At 39.4% G+C, this 20,621-nt stretch overlaps 2 protein-coding genes across 12 annotated transcripts in view; both read right to left on the bottom strand.

Annotated features, from left to right (window-relative positions):
• The window catches only part of CEP192 (centrosomal protein 192), a 157,370-nt gene extending 148,878 nt beyond the window's left edge, over positions 1-8,492 (bottom strand). For 9 of the 10 annotated variants that reach the window (XR_005362717.1, XM_038543931.1, XM_038543935.1 and 6 more), the window contains exons 1-4: positions 8,362-8,492; positions 7,537-7,707; positions 1,213-1,380; positions 143-268 (exon numbers count right to left, since the gene is read on the bottom strand). Coding sequence is in view for 9 of the 10 variants with exons in the window: in XM_038543931.1 (XP_038399859.1) it covers positions 143-268; positions 1,213-1,380; positions 7,537-7,646 (404 nt within the window). In the remaining variant the exon portion in view is untranslated. Of the gene's footprint in view, positions 1-142; positions 269-1,212; positions 1,381-7,536; positions 7,708-7,887; positions 8,183-8,361 lie in introns of those variants that run through there. The other variant, XM_038543932.1, reaches the window with a different exon arrangement.
• Positions 8,493-12,006: 3,514 nt separating this feature from the next.
• Positions 12,007-20,621, bottom strand: part of SEH1L (SEH1 like nucleoporin) — a 31,412-nt gene continuing 22,797 nt past the window's right edge. The window contains exons 6-9 of one of the 2 annotated variants that reach the window (XM_038543929.1): positions 18,606-18,746; positions 17,345-17,502; positions 15,659-15,809; positions 12,007-12,939 (exon numbers count right to left, since the gene is read on the bottom strand). In XM_038543929.1, coding sequence (XP_038399857.1) covers positions 12,747-12,939; positions 15,659-15,809; positions 17,345-17,502; positions 18,606-18,746 — 643 coding nt within the window. In that variant the 3' untranslated portion in view covers positions 12,007-12,746. Of the gene's footprint in view, positions 12,940-14,081; positions 14,563-15,658; positions 15,810-17,344; positions 17,503-18,605; positions 18,747-20,621 lie in introns of those variants that run through there. The other variant, XM_038543930.1, reaches the window with a different exon arrangement.

The raw sequence follows: 20,621 nt of genomic DNA, 5'->3' as shown, positions 1-20,621 counted from the left end.
GGTTTTTGATCAAGATCATATAAAGAAAACTCTTCAAGATTCTTATATTTAGAATTATTCAGAGACACAGTCACACTTTCATTTCCCGCAAGATTAAGACCTACTTTTAACATGGCAAAAACAAAACAAGATATGAACTTACTCATCATCCTGAAAGCTAAGGTGTAACTTCTCTCTTGGTTCAGCTTCACTCTGGCTACTGGGAGAGGACTCAGATGGAACAGAAAACCTCCCTTCTACTAAATAAGAAGCCTCTGTATCAGGATACCTACACACAAAAAAATTTGTTAATGATTAAATAATACATATTTAAAATTCACCATGACATTAGGGCCACATGACTATAAAACCAACTACTAGTGGATAAAAACATAGGGCCCTCGGTGTTCAAAACCATCATCTCATGTGCAAAGCACTGAAAATCTATGTATCAGGAATGAAATGTATATGTATTAAACAAAAGTCACAGAAACCTCAAAGCTAAAAGTTTTTAGAGTTAACTCCTTCATTCCAAAGATAAAGACAATGCTTCTTACCAAATGTTTAGGTTGAAAGGAAGACAGAAAAGTAGTTAGATTATTTAAGTATGAGCAAACTTTACACATCATACAAGATGGATGAACTGTGCACATCATATATGGAGATGCAATTCAAATTACTAGCCACCAATAAGACTGAACTAATACAAAATCCAAACACTATGAACAGAGAAAACAATTAGCAGACCAAAAGGTCACTGGTACTCAGTTCCAAATCCACCCACCCACTACAGATTAAAGCAATGGAATAGGGAAACATGAAATCTTTTACAATAATTATATACATGAATATATATAATATACATGTATATAGAGAGATCATATATATACAATATACATAAAGCAAAAGCTCAAGCTTGGCGGAGAAATTTTTTTTAATTCACTTATTTGAGAGAAAGAGAGAGAGAGAATATATACACATGTACCCGTGCAAGCAAGCAGGGGTGAAGGGGAAAAGGAGAGAATCCCCAAGACGACTCCCCACTGAGTGTGGAGCCCAACACGGGGCTCAATCCCAGGATCCTGAGATCATGACCTGAGCTGAAACCAAAAGTTGGACACTTAACCAATCGAGCCACCCAGGCACCCCTTGCCTGAGAAATTTTTACAGAAGTATCAATGTTACAGGCTTTCTAGATTTTACCAAAAAGCCATCTGTTCAAGCAATTCTTACCTGTTGTCAGTGCCGGATCTATTCCTAGCAAGTGTTGAAACGGCAACAGGCAAGCCAAGATTTGAAGAAAGAGTGACATTTTCCAAAATCTCACTATTACCAAGTAATGAGTTGGTTAAAAAGCTTGGAATTGACTCTTCGGCTATTCCTCGAAAATTTTCCATCTCACTGAAATAGTAAGTTTTTTTAAAAAATCAAATATTACTACAAAACCTTTTCAAATGATTAAAAGTTTCATAAATCTTAGAAAGCTAATAAATCTTAGGGGAAAATCATTTTTTTTGGAACAGCACAAAGGGGATAAAATCAGCAAGCCTTGAGAGGTAAAGTAATTTCCAGAATACTTTGCTACTTCATAGCTGAGACTATAAATGCCAAACTATCTTTTTATAATTAAAATAAACATAACAAAATACAACACAGCTTAATTTGCTCCTGGTTTGCTATAGTAAAGAATATCAATTGCCACACTTATGTAGTAAAGAAACAAAGAAGACCCAACACTGAAGAACATACAGATGATTTCAGGATGAACTTAAAAGTCTACCTAGAATGAGGTACTCATTCTAACATAGAATAGAAAAAAAAGTGAACCAGCAAAATCTAGCTCCTGATTTCAGATATTGTTAAGGATGAGTAAACATTAGTTTAAAAAGAAGTCCACTGAAGGAAAAATGTAAGTTAAATAAAGTATAGCTGGCACACAGACCAGGCAAAAATGGTCAGCGTGGTATACAAAGGACTAACTCTAGAAAACACCGGCACTCAATCTGTATTGAGAGATTCCCCCAGCCTATATTGGTTCTACTTAACCCTGATCACAGTACTTAGGATATGTAATCTCTGAAATGTTTCAGAGTGTTTATCACGTAAGGGCTATATGGAACTCAGTAAAAAAAATTAATCACAAAAGGCTCAATAAATGGGTATTGGCCTTGCTCATTCAACAATGAGTAGAACTGGGCAGCCCTGGTGGCCCAGCAGTTTAGCGCCACCTTCAGCCCAGGGTGTGATCCTGGAGACCCGGGATCAAGTCCCACGTCAGGCTCCGTGCATGGAGCCTGCTTCTCCCTCTGCCTGTGTCTCTGCCTCTCTCTCTGTGTCTGTCATGAATAAATAAAATCTTTAAAAAAAAAAAAAGAGAGAACTTTTATAGGCCAAGTATGACATGAGAGGCCTTTTAACAATGACAAGTAAACATGAGCAAAGGTAGAAGAGAATTAAGATTTATTGCATACCCACTACCTTAACTCATTTATCCCATTTTATGAAAAAAGAAACAAACAGACTAAATTAGCTAAATTTACCCAATATTGCACAATTAGTAAAATTCAAACCCAGGTCTGATTCCAAAATCCGCTCTAAGCACTAAGTGTGTGGTGGCAATAGCCAAGTGCTCCAACGTGTTCTGGCACTATGGTTGGGTGTACAAAATAACACGGTGAATGACACCATGGAGTCTGATTCTAAAGACCTTAAAAGGTATATTAGGAAGTACGGACTGTATTCTACAACCCAGGGAAGGACTGACCCTAGCAGAGAAAGGGAGAGGGACTAACACCTGGAAGGATATTCAAAGACCTACCACAACTGGTGAGATAGAGGACAATGATGGACTAGGCTGGGGCCAATGACAGATGCTCCCAAGTATAGGTTTTGGGAACTGGGCTAACTTAATTACTCTATAAAGTAGAAAATGTTGTAAGACAACAGAGAGAGCTATAAATCTTATTTGACTCTGAAATATCCATGCTCCCATGGGAAGCTCCCCTCTCCACCTCCAATTGATCCCACCCCTGTCACCAATGCAGCAACATCCATTCCAGCAACTGGTCCTCCTCCTAACTACTGTCAAATCTCTGTGCAGCCACTTCCACCAGCATGCGGTTAGTTCCTCATCTTTTAAAAAGCCTTCCCCTCTCTCATTCCCTGTTCCTCATTCTCTCTACACTCCCTTTACCAAAAGGGATACCAAAAGGAATCACTATAGGCATCTAATTCCACTCCTGTCATCTCCTGGGTCCACTCCAAGCTGGCTCTTGTCCCACCACCCCATCCAAATGCTTGTCACCATCACCACTGAGCTCCCTATTGCCAAACCCCATAATCCCACAGTCAATTTTCAGTCCCGTTTTCTTTTACCTAACCATATGGAATTTTTTAAAGATTTTATTCATTTATTCATGAGAGAGACACAGAGCGAGAGAGAGCGAGAGAGAGCGAGAGAGAGAGCACATGCCCATATGGAATTTGTACTCCTTCCTCAAAGAGCTACTTTCTTCACTGTTTTCCAAGACACAACTGTCTGGGTTCTCCAACCTCCCCAGATGCTTCTTTTCCTTCTCCTTGACTGGTTCATCATCTCCTAGACCTCCACACAGTGAGGGTTTCAGGGCATGCTCCTGGATCCCTTTGACTGACTCTCCCTCTCTGGGTGATTGCCCTCAGCTTCAGTTTTAAATACAACATGAAACTTCTATCTCCAGTCTGGGCCTCTCCCCTGAACCTCAGATATACAACTACCTTCTAGACATTTTCACTTAGATATCTAATAGACTCCTACACCTGAATTTTGATGTGATCTCATTCCAACCCCTTCAAGAAAGCCTGCTTGATTTTCAGAGTTCTCCACAGAGAAAATGACAATTCCATTCTCTAGTTGCTAAAACCAAAAACCATAGTGATTACTAAGTACCACCCTTCCCCCAAACACCCACTAAAAGCAATCCCTAAGCAAATCCTGATGTCTGTACCTGATAATATAACCAGAACCTGTACTTTCTCACTACTTCCACTGCTATCGCCTTGGTCAAGCCACCACCACCTCCTGCCTGGATACTCACTACAAGAGACTTACAACTATCTCCACACCTCCACTCTTCCTCCCCTAGTCTATTCTGCACACACTAAAATTATCCCTGTTAAATAAGTCAAATATTGTCACCCCTTAGCTCAAAACCCTCCACGGGTTTCCCACCTCGTTCAGACTAAAAGTCAATGCTTCTAATAGCCAACAAGGGGCTGAATAATCTGATCTCATCTCCTACTGCCCTTATCCCTTGCCCCTCCTACTGCCTTGCTTGCTCCATCCTCTCCATCCTCACCTCCCTGCTATCCCCACAACGTGCCAGAGCACCGGCCTGAAGGGACTGTGCCCTGGCTCTAACCTCTGCCCAGCGCACTGATGCCCCAGATAGCCTCACACCTTGCCCCTTCACTTTTTTCAGGTCTTGATAAAAGTCCACTTACCTGTCTGGTCTCCCTCACCAACCTCCTCATCGACTCCTACTTCCTTACCCTGTTTTCTTTTTTCTGTGGTGCTGACCACCATCCAGTATGCTATATAATTCAACTGTTTAACTGTTTTTTCTCCATATTAGAATGTAAGCTTCATGAGGGCAAGGACTTGGCCTATTTTACCACTGGATTTCTACCTAAGCAGGGACTTGTCCAGAGTAGATTCTCAATAAATTTCCTGAATGTCTCCAAACTATGTATAATACACAGCAAATTTAGCACCAACTATCATATAAGCACCCTTCCCTCAGATCATATCCCAGCATTTTCTTTTTAGTATTTCTATTTCATTTTCTGGATTTCTATAAATATGTTCAAAACCATCCCATATTAAGATGGAGGAAGTAGGAGACCTGTTCCCATCCTTCAGTTATACTTCCTGCCACCACTTTCTCGCCTCCCCTTCACAGCCAAGTGTCTTAGAAGAATCCAAACTAGGACTTCTATATCTTACTTGATATCTTTTTCCTCTATGTGTTCCTTACATAGTAGGGATACCCAGGATTCTGATCTCAGACCTTCTGTCATGTACCATACATCTTACACTCTCTTAAGTAGGGATCTCAAACTCAAATGCTTTCAGGCACAAAGACTGTCAGACAACAGGACTGTTAAGTGGAAAGCAACTGGAAGTTACAGACCCCACCTGAACACATTTCAATTCGGTAAGAAACACCAAATCAAACAGATCTACTAGTAGAGCCTGGTCCAGAGGGCAAAACAGGTCTATATTCCAAACACATCCTTGAGGCTCATGACTCACCACATACTGGTGTCTCTGTTCCTGTAACATCCAAGCCTCATCCCTACCGTGGGGCCTAGAGTACTTTGTTAGATCTCAGCACCAGCTAGCTCTTTCCTAACATTCACCTTAATTTAAATGTTACCTTTTAAGACAGGTGATTCTTCATCATTAATCAAATATAGTCCCACAATTGTTTTAATTTCTTCCAGCAAATCACTATTTTTGTATTTTTCTTCCCCCACTGAAAAGATTGCTCCCTGAGAGCACAGGCCTTGCCTATCTGTCCATCACTCTTACCTAACACTTGTAATGCCTAGCACATATTTATGAAATATTTATGAATGACTGACAGCATCTTCAACATCTTTGACTTTATGACATTGATTTCTTTTTTTTTTTTTTTTTAAGTAGGCTCCACACTGGGTGTGGAGGGGCTTGAACTCATGACCCTGAGATCAGTATCTAAGCTGAGATCAAGAGTCAGACACTTAACTAAAGGAGTCACCAGGTGCCCCAACATCTTTTGACTTTAGAATATCCATACCTTTGAGACATTTCAAACTTGTTCACCCATATATTCCCAGTAGCTGATACAGAACTGGGACTATGAATTGAACAAAAAAAGGGAGTTGAAAGAAATAATCTATACTCCCTAGCTATCTAGCTGACCTATGGTGTCTACACTATTATCAAATAATGCACTAAGCATTTTATATACATTTCTCTAATCCCTCCATCAAATCTGCAAGGTAGCTATTATCTTCACTATGAAGAAACTGAGGCCAAGAGAGGGAATTATGAGAAAATTTCCAGGCCACACAGCACATGTGGACGCAGAGAATTTATGGCCAGGCAAGTCCGCCCCAGAGTAGTCTTTCCTCTGCACCAATGCCATCTTCCTCATTTTCAAATCAACTTCAGCTCAGACCTCTGAGCTCTGGACGATTTCTAAATGGCTCTCTGACATCTACCCTACCCCAACACACTCTCAAGTGATGCAAAGCTAACAAATATAAAACCAAACTCATTAGCTTTTCTCTACCGGCTCTTTAGTTTGACCTATGTTATCCCTATTCTCTTGTTACGCAAGCCAGGCACTTAGGACCATTTCTCTTGTTCTCTCCATTAGTTATCAATTTTTTTTTTTTAAAGATTTTACTTCTTTATTAGAGAGAAAAAGAGAGAGCACAAGCAGGATGAGGGGCAGAGGGTGAAGATGCAGGCTCTCCGCTGAGCAGGAAGCCCAATGTGGGGCTCGATCCCAGGACTTCAGGATCATGACCCAAGCCAAAGACAGACATTTAACCAACTAAGCCATCCAGGTGCCCCTAGTTATTAAATTCTAATGCCTCTAACTCCAAATAGATCTCTGGAGCTGAGATCCACTTCTATATTGCCAATGCCTACCACCTATCACTTTTTATTCTCAACTATTACACAAGTCTTCCAACTAGCCTTCCCACGTCCAATCCGGTTAATTATTTATTCATTTACAGACACGTAAACCACATTAAAACATGCATCAAATTTTCAAGGATTTATTCCTGTTTAGAGTGAAATCCTAGAAAATTCAGATAGTAAGCAAATATTCACACAACAATCTTTACCAAACACAAACCATGAAACACATTCTGCTTATCACTGAAAATGCAAATATAAAGCAGCGCCCTTCAGAGAGCAGATGACCCTTATCAATTACAATCCCTGTTAATTATGACAGTATTAAGAGCTGAAATGGAGCTTGGCCATAGGTGCAGTAGCAATACAAGCCAGTGGAAGATGTCATCCAACAGCTAGTCTCTCATTTCCAATGAGGATTACACTTGTTTAAACCATCCATGTTAAAAAATAAATGTAAGTAAATAAATAAACCATCCATGGACATACCACATTCCTAAAGTTCTCCTAAGAAGGAAAAATTCCCTAAATTCCCTCTATATTGCAATTCCCACCCCTCCTCCTAAAGTGAAAAGAATACAACATGATCTTTTCTTTTACTATATCTGAACTCAAGAGCCATGTCCAGGATTTCTCTTGCTATTTCCTTAAAGCAGTAACCTCAAAATTTTACACTTGAACTTACTAGTATTTAACTGCTTTAGTTACATTCCTGGATGTATAAAGTATCACTTACCTTAGTCATTAATTGTCTACACATATAATTAACCACATTCAAAAGCACAGGCTGTTAAGCTCCCCTAACATTCATCATTAACTCTCAGCGTGCTACGAAATAATCTATAATTAGATAGGCATTTAACATATTACTTTTCAAAGCTTACCGTAAACTTTGATCACAAAACGGAAATTCGGTGAAAAGACTGATTTCGGAGCAGTAAAAACTCCAGTCGAATGACCTCAAAATGGTAGCAGCAAATGGAAATACTTTCATAAAAACAGCTGTCCTCCAAACGACTGCCTCGAAAGGGACCTCATGTTTTATTAAACAGAGTCTGTAATGAAGAGAAATCAAAAGTACAAGTGACATTAAACAGTGTCTTCCCTTAGGGTTTGTTTGTCCATAAAGAAATCAGATGCAAGGAAGGCAAGGAAGGTCCGGGGGTAAATGGGAAGGGCCGAGCAGCAACCAAAACGAGCAGCGAAGCACCGGGTGCCTCGGGCGGAGCCTCTACGTTTAGTTGACGATGCTCCTTCGCGGGTCAGCTCGGGACCAAACGGAGAAACAGAACCCTGTGCCGGCGCACACGGAGCCAACGCCGCCGGTCCAGAGCGCTCTGCAGAGAGGAACCTCCACAGCGAAGCGCATCCTTGGGAAGCGGGGCCGGGGGGAGAATACGAGGACGTGACCCCCAAACTCCAAGTCCATCGCTGTAAGAGCCAATCTCTCAGAGGCGCGGGGTTGCACTCACGGCGCGGGGTGCGGCGCTGCGGCCCGGCTGGTACCAAGGAGCGGACGGAGCCGGCCCCCCGGTCCCCGGCCCCCCGGCCCCCCGACCCCCCAGCCCCACACTCACCCCCACCCCCCGGCCTCCGGCCCCCGCCCAACAGCCACTGCCCAAGCGGCCCGCCAGCCGGAATGCGTGCGGAAAGCGAGTCCGCACGCCCCCGGCCGAACCGCACTCCGGACACAGGAAACCCCTCCTCACCAGGCCCGCCACTCGAGCAGCGGGAGCCCAGAGCTGTACGCAAAGGCGCGGAGGCAGGCGGCGGCCTGGTAGCGCAGCAAGCGCGCGTGCGCAAACCCCCCGCTGCACCCGCGGCTACCTAGACTGGCCGCACCGCGCGCCCTGGGTTTTACGTCCGTTCGCGGCACGAGCGACGGGGCGGGGCCTCAGGGCTGGCCTCGGATTGGACAGCGCCAAGGGGCGGGGCGGAAAGGAGGCCGATGACTGGGCGAGAACGGTCAGTCCCCGAATTTGAAGCGCGGAAGCCGCACCCCGCGGGTGGAGCTCAGCGAGGTAGCTTCCCGCTGCAGCCGAGCCCAGGGCAACGCGGTGAGGGCCTTTGCCGACTTGGAAAAAAACACAAAACGCCCACCGTTTCGGTCTACAACCCCAAAACGTCGTCGGTCACCTCCTACAGTATTTCCAGCCACCAGGTCACCAGACACTACACCGACTTTAGTACCGTTTGTCAATCCGTCTTCAGACGTTTTGCTGCTCAGCAGACGCTGAAATGTGTCCTGGTTCGCCTTGTTACACACTGCAATAAAGCTTCAACGAGGACATCATGTCTCGAGATCCAAGCTTCGGGATAGTTCGCGCCACCTAACCGCCTCTGTGCCGGAGTAAGGTTGACGTGGGGTGGAAAGAGCTGAGGAGACCTAATTCATCCGTAATCACCTTCTTCTGTTCTCAAGGCCACCGATACCACCACTGACATCTACGACTTTACTGAAACCATTGGGATACTTCGACTCTGCCTCTCACCTTCATGTCAAAATTTCTTCCACAAGGCTAACTGACTTCATTCATGCAAGTTCTTGCATTAAGACCCATCAGCAAACCTGGGAGTAGAGTTTAACAGCTGCTCCTAATTTAGCCTGTTGGGGAAGGACATCTGTTTATCCCATCTCTACTTTTCTGCATCCTCTAAACCACTGCTCAACCTGGATACCTTCTCTACTGATTCCTGCCATTAGAAATGCTGCATCTTGGGGATCCCTGGGTGGCGCAGCGGTTTGGCGCCTGCCTTTGGCCCAGGGCGCGATCCTGGAGACCCGGGATCGAATCCCACGTCGGGCTCCCAGTGCATGGAGCCTGCTTCTCCCTCTGCCTGTGTCTCTGCCTCTCTCTCTCTCTCTGTGACTATCATAAATAAATAAAAATTAAAAAAAAAAATGCTGCATCTTTCCCCTCAAAACCTAAACCAACTCACCCTTCCTTGATTGTTTCTCCTTCCCTTAACTACCTACACCTTCACACCTTATTGTCACTCATCCGATGGTATCTGCTTTGGTCCTGCGTACTATTTTCTTTTTCCTGGTACTATTCTAACACTTTATGTGGACTAGTCTCCTGTCAAATTCAGTTGATGTCTCTACAATTCTCGTGGCATTTTTTTCTTGAAACTTTCCAACCATGGCAATTGCAAACTGTAAATATCCCTATTCTACCTTTGTCTACACTCAATGAACAAACCTAAGTGGAGAAAATCTCAAGATTTTCTGAATCCTGAAAAATAAACCTATTAGCTTTAGAACTGAAAGGATGCTATTTGAGTGTAATGAGCAATCCTGTTTCACAAAGTATCTTAACTCTATCTACACCATGATCATACATTGAAGGTGAACTACTGGAATGTATCTATTCAGTCACTCTGTATCCTTTTACCCAAGTCAATAAAATGTCCTTCCTCCATAAAAATCAAGTGACCAGAGTTCTCCCCATGACACCTAGCAACTTGCTGGGACACTAATGATCTATAATCCAAAATATCTGCAGGCAGGACAGCATAGACTGAAGCCAGACTGCCAAAACCTCAATCCTGGCTCTCAATTCCTAGCTGTGCAGCCTTGGGCAAGTAGCTTTAACCTGCCGATTTCCTCACATGTGTAATAGGAGTAATTGGAACATTTGCCTCAGACGTTTGATGCAAGGATTAACTAGCTAATTTACATTTAGTATCTAGGAGAACACTGGCACATGGGTGTACTCAACAAATACAAATATCCAAACTCACTTGCCATCTGAAAAGGAGGCATAGAGCTCCCAATGAATTTCAAATCTCCTTAGATATTGGGTAGATCTTGCAGAAGTCCCAAGGCTAGGGATGCCTCCCAGGGAATTAATTAGAGAAGTGATGTCTATCCAGTTAAAAAAAAAGGCAGTCATCTCCCAGTTTCCCTTTACCAACTGCTTCAAGTGGCAAACCTCAGCCGCAGATATCCAAAGCCATATACAATGTGACCACAAAGTTTGAGTCTAGATTTATCTCCCACCAGCTCCCCAAATGAACCTTACATCAGTCTAATATTTATATCCTGCTGCCTGAACACACCCCCATCCTCTTACCTCTGGGCCATCACCCTGGAACTCCTATCCTCCTCCACTTCAACTACTCCACTACCTGTAGAAATCCCACATTGCTTCCACACCTGAGCAAATCAAATAAATCACTGTTTCAACCTTTATTATGAAACTAAATCCTCATTATCTTTTGCAAATTCTGTAATTTCTAAATGCCTTCTCCCACTAGAATGACTTTGTGTGTAGACTACCTATTTCTTACATAGCCCAGAGTCTTTAGTACAGTATCTGGCACATAGAAGATGTTCAATATTCGTTAATTGGAAAATCTGTCTCATTTCATCATCCCATTCTAATCCCAAGCACCTCTACAGTGATCGACATCTCAAAGACGTGAATTCTTAATTCCGAGCTAGATTCAGCCTGAAGTTAGATCCCTTGCTTTGAACCTAAATAAACCAGCAAGTCTAAAACACAAGTCCTTTAACAAAAGACTTGAGAATTACTTGGAAAAGATTTTTCTTCATAGATTGGAATGCTAAAATGCTAACTTTACAGGCAAAATGTTTTAATTAGTCACAACAAAACTCAAATATTCCTTAAGTTAAAATTAATCTCAAGAAAAGTTAATCTCTTACCAGCTTTTTATCCATTGCATGTTAAGAAGTTTCAAGGATATGACACTATACAGAGGGAAGGTGTCTTTGAAAATTAATTATAAATTATATGGTTATAACAATTATCTACATGCGATTAACTGAGACATGAAATGCTGCTCAAATTATATCTTCTCTAGTCCTAAAGAATATTAAATCCTTGGCAATTCTTGAGAAAACTGAACCAAAAAGAATACTGCTAGTCTCATAATAACTTTACCATAATTATTGTCATTTTCTGATTTCAAATTTTAAAAGTATCATAATGTGTAATTAGGTTGGAAGTCAGTATCTGTCAGTTGTAGATGTTAGTCTACATACTGATTTGTCTACCTTTTAAATAAACGTCCCACTCATCTCCTAATTTTTTATTGTTTGGGGTTTTTTTTGCAACATATTATAAGGAGATACAAGCTTTACCATCTATCAAATAGAATATAGTTGACCCTTGAACAACTGAGGGGTTAGGTGGTACCAATATACTTGCAGTTAAAAATCTGAGTCTAACCTTAGACTCCCCAAAAACTTGATAGCCTGTCCTTGACTAGAAGCTTTACCAGTAATAGTCAATTAACATCTATTTTGTATGTTATACAAATTATGATGTTTTCTTAAAATAATGTATGCTAGAGACAAGGTTATTAAGAAAGTCAGAAGGAAAAGAAACTCCATTTATTGTACTGCATTTATTGAAAAAAAAAGAAATCTATGTATAAGTGGACCAGTGCAATTCAAACAGATGTTGTTCAAGGGCCAGCTGTACATTCTGTTTTCGTAAGGCAAGAGATTCATATCTTTTAAAATATATTTTATTAAATAATCTACTTGGAGAATAATTACAAAAGCTTTAAACAGTAATTCCAAGTAGTTTAAAAGAAAATTTCCTTTAAAAAAAAAAAAAAAAAAAAAAAAGACCAAACAGTCCATTATTATGTTTTGCTGCTTTATACACAGGAATGATTTATTTTACAAACTAGTCAGTTGCAACATTAGCCTGTCAAATGTAAAACATTTCTTAATATGTCTCAAAGGCAAAGTGAACTTGATGATAATCCTTTCACATTAACCAGAATGACAAACCATAATAAAATTAACACCGTAACAATTCAAAATAAAACTTATAGAATAGGCACTTTGAAATTGAAATCAGCTACTGTAACTCACAATTTGTGTTACTTGTACTTATCTCATTCATCAAAGGTTATCAACCAGTGAGGCAAATGTTCCTTTGATGCAGAAGCACAAACACATTTAGGTTCCAAACACTGTGTTCTGGTTGTAATACATGCAAGACAGACCCTAAATTAGAAAAATCTTCTAAAAGAAAATGAAGAAAAACGAAAAGCAGCCAGGAATGAAAGCATTTACAAGCACTTGAATAAGGCCTTTAAGTGTTAAATCAGTGTTTTAAACCCCTTCATTCTCAGGTAAGGGATTAAGAGGCCGAGAGAGAGATCGTCTGCGAGGGTGAGGATACTGGAGGTTGGCAGTGTCAGCATCGCAAGAGTGCTCTACCAGAGGAGGAGGAGGAGGAAGGAGCTGGGCATAACTGGACCATCTCGATCCAGCCCGTGGGGAATCCAGAGGGGGAAAGAAATACCTGAAACAATGAAGACAGGAACAAAACACCAAAACAAAACAAAAACAACAGAAAAAAAAAAAAAAAAAGAAAAAACAGAAGAAAAAGAGAAAAGTAGTAAATACAAAGAGAACCAAAGAGAAAACACATGCTGAAAAAAAAAGCTTTAGTATATTCATGCCAAAACTAACAGAACATAATTGCAAAAATCAAGACCCTTACTCAAATCAGGCTTGCTTAAGCAAGTATAGAAACTTTAAAGAAAGAAATACAATCTGTTAAACTTAAAATGTTAAAAAAATTATCAGTATGAATGTTACAAAAAAAGACATTTTATAATTTAAAACATTTTCTAAACTTTTGGGAACATATGTGATGCTATCCTGTAAATTTACAAATCTAATAAGCTTTTTATTTAAGCAATGCTTCATTTGTAGTAGCAGCAGGCACATGTTTTTTAGTGCATACATGACACTGAGAACCAATTGAAATATACTTTCAATTAAGTATGGCCAACTATTGCAATGTACTTCTGAAGAATTACAGTCTTTGAAAATACTTAGCTGCTTTTCTGCAAAAACCTTAAATAGTACAAAATTTTGATAAAAGAGCTCAAAGAACATGTCTTACTGTTATTCTTTTGCCATTTTATAACTTACCCGTAATACTTAAGCATTTTAGCAAAGACTTACAGCTTTATCATCAAAGTCAAAGTTCTACAGAATATGAACTAAATGAAGCAGTCAACTAAATTAAATTCCTGAGCCTTGGAATGTGGAGGTTAATATGCATGCACAATTTTAGCAAGTTTTTAACTGCTCCTCTTACAGTAGGTTTCCAAATTTTGAAGGAAAACTTAAGCCATGGAATCATACCATAAAAAATATACAAGCACATATTAGAAAGGTTTAGCTCTTTAGTAAATATGAATTGAAAATTTACAAAGATATCTTCATTTTACTACCAAATCATAAAATGAAGCACTACCAAATGTTTAATTTGGCCACAAACTGTACAATCAAAATCACTTTAATTCTACTACTACTTCTCTCACTCCTTTACTGATATTTTTTAAGTATTACAAAGAAATGACAGAGTTGTACTAAATAATATCATGTATAAACCAATTCTACAAAAGGTAAACAAATTAGCACTCAAAACAATCTTTATGAAAAATATTTATTCAACCTTCAAATTAAAATTATAAAAATTCATCATTGTAGATGTTTTAGAAAACAAAAGAACTAAACCTACATTCTCCAAGTGGAATAAAGTGATATTTTCCCTCCTCCCAACTATTTATAAGGATAGTAACAATCCTTTTAATTTTAAAACCCATGTTAGTTTCAGGAACATTTCAAAAAATTGTTTTGGTGACATCGTCTCAACAAAAAGCCTCTCCATTTATATTTCAAAAGCTTCAAATAGTGTCAATAAACTGGCTAGTACAAAAAAAATGATATACACTGTATTTTTAAAGGCCTTTGGATTGCGTTTAGTAGTAAGCAGGCTGCTGGTGTATCTTGGGAGAGGTCAAACGGCGCTGGGGAAGGGGAAAAGGAGCTCGCTTTCCATTCCTGTGTGCATGCAACAAGCAGCAAAACAGCAAAGTTACTCCAGTTAGCTGGTACTCAGCTGTGCTTTCTGTTAAAGGACATAATACAAATGGAGAAGGGAAAATGCATCACAGATCTAACACGCATGGTTATTGGCACAATAAGAATACAGATCAAAACTTCAAAGCTCTTTACAATATATGCAATATAGGCAACAACAAAAACTAGATTATTTTTTTCTGATTAACAGTAGTATCCTTTGTTTCATGAAATCATCTTTATCATCTGCTATCTTTTGTGGTAACCTGAAATTGTTTTCATACAAATACTTAAAACTCAAAATCAAATAGCAGGAATTTTTAAATAAAAATATAACAATATAAAAATAGTTGAAATTTTAAATAGAATTCTGTTATTTAAGATGACAACACGATAACCACAGAACAATTTGCTAAGGCTGTGCTTTGAAGTTTCCTGAATTGTATTCCAAATTATTCACAAAGCCATACTAAAATAAGTTTATCTTACAAATTCATGTATTTGAAATTTGATTATGAAAACAAAGGATGACTCTTGAGATCACATCAAACATGTTTATTGAGATAAACAGGAATCTAAAATATGTTAAAAATTCTAAAAATCAAGAAATCAGAATTTAGCATTTCCTCTTACAATCTCCATTAAAGTTTTAAACACACACACAAAACACATCTAACTCACTCTCTCCTATGAAGCCTTAGTTAACGTACATTATTTAAAATTTCAGCTTGACCTGATTCAAAGGCTGCACAGCTACCACTAACATACTAATGCTCATCTAGGATGAAAATTCTCAGCATTATCCTAGAATTCCTCTTCATCTCACTTTAAAAGCAAAGTAAAAAAAAAAAAAAAAAAAAGCAAAGTAAAATCTTAAAGTCATAAACATTTCTGACAGACTATAATTCAGATATATATAGATATATACATATTCAGAATATAATTTAGTTTAAGGACTTAATAATCTACCTATAAATATTATGACCATATAAGCTAGAGTTAACAAAGTAATTTTTTTCTACTATCATAATTATGTATGAATTTCTTCATTCAATCTTAAAACCCATGAAATCACACACGTTTAGTACGGCTACCAAATGATTTAAAAAGGAGACAATTTCTAGTTTTCCCACAAAACAGCCTACCTGCTAGAAGAAGATCCATTTAATGAATTTTGAAGATTTGGGATACTTGGACCTAGGGAAGGATTTGAGTTTCCCTGCTGAGAATTCCCATTGACAGGGCTCCCATTACCTTTCAAAATACCAGTACACTTCCAATTGTCCATATAATTAGCTGAAAAGAAATGGTCAAATACATTAACATGACTAATAGCTGTGTTCAAGGGCATAAATTTGTGGTCAAGTCCTTAACCTACAATTAAGAAAACAGAAGACTACATTTCTCTCAAGATAAATGTTATAGACATTTAAGATGAAATACAAAACAAAATAATAAAATAAAATGAAATACATATATCTCAACTTTAACAATTATTTTTTATTAAGTTTTATAAGAATTATTAATCTATAAAACAAAGTTTTTACCATTTCTCTTCCTTACAAGATAAGTATTAACAAAGACATTCTCTAATTTGCCACATTAACATTAGTATCAAAATAAATATCTTCATGAAAATAGATTTCAATTATGTGCATATGTAGGGTAATGGAGGTGTCTTCTTTTTACACAAGTGTAAGTCAGGGGGGAATCTAATGTCGTCAGAGATGACATAAGTAAGGTTGGGGTTTGAGTGGCTTACCCAACATGGCCTAATTCTTCAAATGCAAAATAGGTCACTGGAGACACTGGGTCCCGAAGCTCAAGTGAGTGAGCGTGCTGGGGCGAAACTGGGTGGTCCTGACTAAAGCCCAGAGACAAGAAAAGGAAGCAAAGCCCTTGATATCAAAAGACACTGTGGAAATTGAGGTCTGGGCTGGTTCTACCACAGCCTAAAACTGACCTAGGGAGACTCAGCCAAACTGCATTTTGAGAAAGAATAATTGCTTGGGGTACACAAACCAAGCTATTTAAGTTTGGATCGTAAAAGTGGGACACCACCAATTAGAGTGGCCCAAGGGCCAAGGACACCTCAGCCAGTGAATAAACGTCCATGGACAAGTGAAGACGCCATGCTACAACAAACACAGTCAGCATCAAGTTATTAGACACAATTCTCAATCAGCATGGCACTTACAGGAAACTTTCACAATCAGTAACCAGAACATTCTTGACCTTCTGAAAGTTGCAGGGAGGAAGTAGGGAAGATACTGGATTTTCTATTAAGGACAGGTTGGCTAAAGCAATTATTTAGTAAGAGATGTCTGTGGTCTTATTCTAAGTTTGTAGAGCAGTTACACGGGTTACACAAATAGCAATCTGTACCTTTCTGACATAATGCACATTTTTACAATTACTTTTAGTTTTAAAAGTTGCTTTGTGGGATGCCTGGGTGGCTCAGCGGTTGAGCTTCTGCCTTTGGCTCAAGGCATGGTCCTGGTCCTGGGATCGAGTCCTGCATCGGGCTCCCTGTGGGGAGCCTGCCTCTATCTGTGTCTCTCATAAATAAATAATTTTTTTAAATTAAAAAAAAAATAAAAGAATAAAAAATAAAAGTTGCTTTGTTCCACATGGAAACTTATAAAATTCAATTAGTCATCACTGCCATGAACTAGATAAACTGATGGAGGTTCAAAATTACACAAATTAACGTAAGATATTAAAGTAACTGAAGAAAGATAACTTTCCCCAAAAGATTTCTGAATTTACATTTCTAAGTGACAATTCTGATGTAGCAACATAGAGTAACAATTCCTTCATTAAAATCTTACCTTTCCACAATCTTACACAGCCATCATCTCCTGAAGATGCTAGCACTGTTCCTGTTATATTCCAACTCACTCGCCAAACCTGGGAATTATGATTATCAAACTGAGCCACTATATGGATTTCAAATTTTGTTGGTCCACCAGAGGAAGTAAGTTCTTTCCTATTAATAAAAAATTCTCTTGAGAAATTCTGAGAACAGATTTCATATACACACACACACAGTTCTAAATAAAAAATAATACAGTCTCACATATTTACCATATTATTATTATTATTTTTTAAATTTATGATAGTCACAGAGAGAGAGAGAGAGGCAGGCAGAGGCAGAAGGAGAAGCAGGCTCCATGCACTGGGAGCCCGATGTGGGATTCGATCCCGGGTCTCCAGGATCGCGCCCTGGGCCAAAGGCAGGCGCCAAACCGCTGCGCCACCCAGGGATCCCTACCATATTATTTTATAAAAACGCGCATATCCATAGCCACCACCTTCTCTTCCACACACCGCCACCTTTACTCATTGAGAACTGGGCCATGTCACTTTTATTTAACTCACCAGTACCTGGCATAATCCTACCATGTAAAAATTATTCAGCGATTAGTTCATGGAAGAAAGAAACAACAGGGGTGCCTGGTGGCTTAGTCAGTTAAGTGTCCGACTCTTGATTTCAGCTCAGGTCATGATCTCAGGGTTGTGAAATCGAGCCCTGCGTTGGGCTCTATGCTAGACATGGAGCCTGCTTAAGATTCTCTCTCCCTCTGCCCCTCCCTGCCCCCAACTCTCTAAAGAAAGAAAGAAAGAAAAGAGGATTGTATTCCTTCAAACAAGACTCAGAAATAAAATACGTAACAATTAATTTTAAAAGGAAAGCAGTAAGAGGGGAAGAATAGAGGGGGAGAAGGAAGGAAGAAGGGAAAAGAACTGAAAGTCACAATTTCAAAAATAAATCTTGAACAGGCTATTCACAACGTCTCAGTGCTAATTTAACTGTCTCTAAGTAAACTGCCACCTCTCATTTGTTCAGACATTTACAGAGTACCAATTATATTCAGAGGAACAAATTCATATCAGCCTAAAAAAAAATGCAAGAAAACACAAATCTCCTGTCTTTATTCATTCCCCAATCCCAACACTCATATATTTATAGATAAAATGTTCAATGAAGAATCCATTCTTTAGATCACAGTTGCCTCTTCACTCCTCCACAAACGAAAATAATCATGAGTTAAGAGCATTTTTAAATTAGTGATTGCTTCAAAAACTCACCTCACAGGCTTTAATGTAAAAATTCTCACATCTTTGGTTGCTATGGCTAGAATATGGAAAGACCTTCCCAAGTTTGGAGCAAAGGCAATATCATGTACAGGATCTGTGACTGTCATGAGGGTTTCAGCTTTTGCATATTTCCTAATGGAAAAACAATTGATCAAAATTTCAGAAATGAAAAATTTTATTTATTTATTTATCTATTTATCTATTTATCTATTTATCTATTTATTTATTTATTTATTTATGATAGTCACACAGAGAGAGACAGAGAGAGAGAGAGAGAGAGAGAGACATAGGCAGAGGGAGAAGCAGGCTCCATGCACCGGGAGCCCGACGTGGGACTCGATCCCGGGTCTCCAGGATCGCACCTGGGCCAAAGGCAGGCGCTAAACTGCTGCGCCACCCAGGGATCCCCCAGAAATGAAAAAATTTTTAAACCCACATGTTAAGATACCTCAATATTTTTCATATTGCTCACAGTGAAGCAGCGCTTACCCCTGAAGTATTTAGTATGATCAAGGCCTAACCCCAGATACTGAATGCGACCTAATTTTAAAAAAGGGACTGCACATATATAATTAGGGATCTCAGTATATCATCCTGGATCATCCTTATAAAAGACAGAAAATGAGAAACAGAGAAGGCAGCCATGTGAAGACAGAAGGAGAGATTTGGGATTACCACACACCAAGGACCTCCTGTAGCCACCAGAAGCCTGAAGAGATAAGGAAAGATTTTGGAAGATGCATGGCTCTCACACACCTTGATTTCATATTTCTAGCCTCTGAAACTGTGAGAATAAATTTCTGTTTTGAGCCATTAGTTTGTAGTAATTTGTTATTGTAGCTCTGGTAAACTAATAAAGCCTCCCAGGTTTCTTTCTTTAATAAGTTTAGCTTAGAATAGTTTAACAAAATTTATTTAGAATAAGATCCTGATTTATCAGCCATTAATATCATTTTCAAGAAAAGAATAATTGAATTTCCTAAGTATTTGAGTATAAATAAAAAAATGAAGCTGATAACAGCAGGAATGGTTTTTTTAGTGGTGATAAAGGCAGCTATACCAAAGTCTGTTTCATCCTTACAACTCTCCATCTGCCAATAGAGAAGAAATCAATAGAGACAACAGATAAGCATTTTTTTATATTGTTTTTCTACATCATCAATTGCATATTAAGGAGAGAAGTGAAGCACATAACCCTCCGTGTAAAAGGGAGTTAGAGAGGGCAGCCCCGGTGGCACAGTGGTTTAGCGCCGCCTGCAGCCCACGGCGTGATCCTGGAGACCCTGGATCGAGTCCCTCGTCAGGCTCTCTGCATGGAGCCTGCTTCTTCCTCTGCCTGTGTCTCTGCCTCTCATTCTCTCTCTGTGTCTCTATAAATAAATAAAATCTTAAAAAAAAAAAAAAAAGAGGGAGTTAGAGAGAGGTACCTATCTTCCCTTTTCAGTACCCTACTATACTATGAAATGAGAGGTGTTCCCAACATTCTATGCTTGGCCTTCTTTTCACCCCAACATTCTTCTCAAATGTCTCCAAGCTAGGACATGCCTCAAAGTTCTTCCCTTGACTTCTTCTCACCCTAGATGATCACCCTGAGTAATCTTTTTTTTTTTTTTTAAGATTTATTTACTTATTTATTCATGGAGACACGGGGGGGGGGCGGGGCAGAGACAGAGACAGAGGCAGAGGGAGAAGCAGGCTCCATGCTGAGAGCCCGACATGGGACTCGATTCCAGGTCTCCAGGATCATGCCCTGGACCAAAGGCGGCGCTGAACCACTGAGCCACCTGGGCTGCCCCACCCTGAGTAATCTAATTCACAACCTTGCTGCCTCTACTGTGTGGTCCTGACTTCTATGTTTAATCTTAGATAAATCATTTTACTTTGTTGATCTGTTTCTTCATTTGTAAAATGGTGCTAATATAAAATCTACCCACCCTATTCATAAGGTAATTGTTAGAATCTGAGTTTCATAAAATATGTGAAAATACCTCATAACTTACATAAATG

Source organism: Canis lupus, chromosome 7, assembly GCF_011100685.1.
Source record: "Canis lupus familiaris isolate Mischka breed German Shepherd chromosome 7, alternate assembly UU_Cfam_GSD_1.0, whole genome shotgun sequence".
NCBI classification, from domain to species: Eukaryota; Metazoa; Chordata; class Mammalia; order Carnivora; family Canidae; genus Canis; species Canis lupus.
The sequence above is the reverse complement of the archived record's forward strand: the minus strand, read 5'-3'. Positions and strand labels throughout refer to the sequence as shown.